The sequence below is a fragment of the Limulus polyphemus genome, unplaced genomic scaffold, assembly GCF_000517525.1.
Source record: "Limulus polyphemus unplaced genomic scaffold, Limulus_polyphemus-2.1.2 Scaffold13274, whole genome shotgun sequence".
Lineage (NCBI taxonomy): Eukaryota > Metazoa > Arthropoda > Merostomata > Xiphosura > Limulidae > Limulus > Limulus polyphemus.
In genome coordinates, this window is record NW_013678884.1 from 3,217 (window position 1) to 7,817 (window position 4,601).

The 4,601-nt window shown below is 34.8% G+C and overlaps 1 protein-coding gene across 1 annotated transcript in view; it reads left to right on the forward strand.

Annotated features, from left to right (window-relative positions):
* Nucleotides 1–4,282, forward strand: part of LOC106477189 (solute carrier family 13 member 5-like) — a gene marked incomplete at its 3' end in the record, with an annotated part of 6,687 nt that extends 2,405 nt beyond the window's left edge. The window contains exons 3-4 of the mRNA XM_013937779.2: nt 2,300–2,407; nt 4,102–4,282. Of these exons, the coding sequence (XP_013793233.2) occupies nt 2,300–2,407; nt 4,102–4,282 (289 nt within the window). The remainder of the gene's footprint in view (nt 1–2,299; nt 2,408–4,101) is intronic.
* Between the last annotated feature and the right edge of the window lie 319 nt (nt 4,283–4,601).

The following is a 4,601-nucleotide window of genomic DNA, read 5'->3' on the forward strand; positions in this document are numbered from 1 at the left end:
ATCCTCCATACCCAAACACATCCACCAGACTGGAAAAGTGTGTAGCGTGACTCGTCGCTCCACAGGACAGATTTCCATTGATCCACGGTTCAGGTTTGGTGTGCCTTACCCCATGTCAATCAACGGTGTGAATTTGTTTTTGTTATCAACGGCTTGTGGGCTGCAGCTTTTCATTGAAAATTCATGGCACGCAGCTCTCAACGTGTCGTGGAAACACTTATAGGATTGCCTGTGGCTGCTTGCATCTCCAAACATAAATTCTCTAGGGTCTGATGGCGAGATGAGGTAGCAAGCCTTCTCAAGGAGCGTCATCTCCTGTCAGTCAGTACTTTACACCTACCCGGTCGTTTCTTGAGCTTATTGTCACCTGTGATCTTCCATTTCTTCAACACGTTGCCAACTGTCGACCTGGGAATGTTTAACTGTTTTGTACAATAGCACGTACAGACATTTTCCCCAAATGACATCAAACTATCCTTCCTCTGTGATACTCCGTTAGCTCTTCCTGTGTGCTCATCGTCCTTCGTACAAGTTCGAAATGACTTCCGATCTTTCTGTGTGCTCCTCGTCCTTCGTACAAGTTCGAAATGACTTCCGATCTTTCTGTGTGCTCATCGTTCTTCGTACAAGTTCGAAATGACTTCCGAGGGAACCGCTGATCACCTTTATAGGCCAAACTATTTGCATATTTCATCGTCACACCTATTTTCCTGCAATCGGAGATGTGTCCCATGACTTTTTGTAGGATAGTGTATATAGATACGCGACCAAGTTAGTAGAAGTAAGTTAGTGAAAGTAAGACAAAATTTGTGAGAGATATAGTCAAATAGATCTAGACTGTGTTTGTAAGTTTAGTCATAAAGAGTATATAGTGGCGACTTTTAAAGTGAAATAATCGCAGATTGTATTGTAATAACAGAGTATAGAAGAATAATTCGTCTTGTCAGTTGGGTTTTAATGTAATTGAACCAGCCTGTGTTGACCCTTGACGAAAAGAGACGATTATCTAAAGCTCTGGATACAACTGTGGTGATTAACTGTGTAACAAATATTTGTATATACGTTTGACTTGTTTTGAATATATGAAAACAAGTGGATTGTGTGTTGGCCGTTTATTGTTGAAATTTATTGCCAACAAATCACAGACATATACTGTAAAGAATTCTTCCAAACATAGAAGTAAAAACCTTAAAATAACATTTAAATTACAGTTAAGTTGGATTATTCTCATAATGAATTATAGACCTAATATCAGTACCGTTTATGTTTGATGTACGTTTCCAAAACTTGTTATGAATACATTTTTTATTTTAGGATCAAACATTTGTAAACTGTCAAAAAGATGACTCAACCAAAATCACGTCAGTTTATTTCGCTTGTTCAAGTGCTGGTTTTGTTGTTTAAGAAAAGTAATTCGTATTTGATAAATGTCCAAAAAAGAATGTTTTAAATCATACGTTTGGAGTTTCTACATGTATTAAAATATTCATAACTATCAAACGTTAAGTAATATATCTCGGTAATTGTTAAGTCTTAATAATATTTATTATTGGATTTAGAAATTTTATATTAATGGAATCATAAGAAAAATCTAAACAGTTCTATTTTTTAACAAAATCTCATAAATATTGATTTTCGATAAAACTTTGAAGTCAGGCATATTTTAATTATAATTTTGAATTATTTGGATCATGGTATTGATATATGTTGGATTTTAACGTGTGAACATTTAACAGTATTTTAACACTTAGTGGCGTAATGTTGCTCAGTATGGTTACTCTAACAATTTAAGGGTGGAGCTCCAATTATGGTGCGTAAATCAAAAGTTCCATTACTTATTTTCAATTCATATACAAAACATATAAATCACTCTATATGTTCCACAACGATCTTGTATTTATAATGTAGCTTTGAATGAGCTAAGACATTTAACGTTACGTCGGTAGAGTTTTCTTCATAATCTTAACGTCATCATTACGACCCGTGGTTCTCTCTAGTTAACATTTAAATTACAACATTAAAAATATAGCTTACAATAATGCTGATCATTCAGACGAGTGTGACATGCATTAGTTTGTGATTAGGACTGTGATTCACAGTACTTTCAACTAAAAATTAATGCTTGAATAATCTATATGTAAATTAACTGCGAAGCTTTCAGTGAGTAAAGTGAATGGAAGAAAATCTTTTCGAAAACTAGCGATTGTCATAAAATTAGATAGTCATGTAGATCATAAAGTCTAGCTACCACTGACATAACATTTAACTGAAATATCTCATATCTTGTTTTTACTTGCAGGTTTCACGAAGGTGGTGTTCTATTTCTCTTCACAACGCTTGTGCTCTTATGGCTTTTCAGAGATCCTCAGTTCATCCCTGGCTGGGCCGAGTCTTTGAACACTGGCGTGTAAGTATATTCAGTTCATCCATAGCTGGGCCGATTAGTCACAAGTAAACTCTTGACCATGTTTTGGGAAGATACTTTGGAAGTTACACTTATTTTAGAAAAGCTTGTTACTCTTGTTTTAAGTATTTTCTAGAATATATTTGGATCAGAATATGTTCTATTCGTAATGAATTTTTTTGATAATATTACCTAAAATATCAAGGAATTATTAAACAACAGAAACGAACAGCAATGTAGGAGCACTTCATCTTAGCAACTGACTTTTCTACTTCTAAATTTACGCGAATACAAACTGTTGTTTTCTGATAGCCAGTGCTGACTTTACTATATGCTAGCGCCATCTACTGGCATTAACTTAAGTGTGTCAACAATGTCGTCAACTAGTACTTAAAACATTGGGGCTGTATATGTCGCAAGAACTTAATTCTTACCACTCATTTTATTTACGTCTCCACCTCGCGAAGTTAACTGAAGTTATTTTTTAACTGTCCATATGTGTTATCAAGGTTGTGAAGACTAAATTTGGTGAAAGAGTTTGATTATTACTCCTCATTTACTTTGGGTGAAGAAAATGAAAATATTGTTAAGGTTATATATTACATAGTTGGCAAAAGAAAATACGCTGAGAATGAGATATCTAAACAATATGCTAGAATCAATCGTCTACAAGATGTCTAAGAATTTTGGAGTATCAACAGAGAGAAAACCATTTAACAAACATATGGTTGTTGCACATGCAAGAATAATGTTAAATGTTTTTACACCATACAAGTGCATCACAAGTTGTACGTAAAATGTTCAGTCTGTACTCAATCTCCTACCAAAGGTTTTGCTACATTGTAACAGTGATATTGTGAGGGTTTCTTGGATTCATCCTTACTCATAACCTTACTAGCGTAAACAATGTCCTTTATGAAGCCTTATAAAAATAATAGGTCATCAGGTTTAGTGTCCGGAGAATGCGAGGGCTAACTGACCATCGATTGGGGAATGTTTCCTCAAGTGTATAACAGACACTGAGACTCCAGTTTGGAGGGGCACCGTACTCCTGAAATAACACGATAATGACGTAATAAATAAACTTAGTAGTCCGAAAATTGTTTAATCTCGATGTCCAAGTTCAATCTGAAATTTGACCAACGTGTGTTATTGGGTTATACTAGTTTCGGAGAATTCCACTCCTCATCAGTAACCCTGAACACAAGTTAACCAAAGAGAAATAAGCAGGACTTGTATCACAGTGAAAAGTATCAACTATAGTTGTGCAGCTATATAATGTGAAGAACTGAATAGTGGCCAATGACACTTTTTCTTCACTTCACTTATCCAGTGTATAGGTTTTTTCTCATAGTGACTACAAAGCACGTTCACACCAATGGCGATAATAAAATTTATCTAAATTGTAATTTAAAAAAACAACAACTAAACATTATTCTTGCACGTGGAACAAATCGCGTGGCTCTATGTTAAAAAAATTTCCCGCCTTGAGTTTTTCAAAAGTGTTTCTCAACATTTTTAGACATCCAATATTTCCAATCATTCTTTTTTTCAGCATATTTATTGCAGATCAAAGCTGCTTGATTTTAAAAACGTGTGAGTGTGTGTGTGTGTAACTATGTTCGCGGTAATCATTTCTGTTATTCTATATTATATTTTACACATTTTATACAAAAACCAACAACAATTGTTTACAGAAAAATCAAAGACGCCACACCCGCAATTGGTATATCCGTTCTCCTGTTTCTTATTCCATCCAACCCGTCTCGTTTCGGCCGCTGTCCTCCTCTTCTTGATTGGCGCGTGGCACAAAAGAAAATCGCTTGGGGTATCTTGCTCCTCCTTGGTGGTGGTTTCGCCCTCTCCGAGGGTGCTAAGGTAAAAAAGAACAATGATATATCTTTGTCCGCATCTATTGAAATTTTAATACTTTCAGAAAATATATCACATGTATGACTAGCCAGTGTTAATTGTTTATATTTTGGAGGGGTTGCACAGTTACTAAATTGTAGGTTATTTGCTTACAATAGTACATTTTATTTTGCCAAAAAGTACCATATAAATTAAATACATCCATAGAACTAACGAATACTACCATAGTATTATCGTCTCCGTATTTTAGTTTCTTATTCCGTCTGAAGGTGACGCTTTTAAAACTTACAGTTACAAAAAACACTAAAATAAATCATTTTTCGTG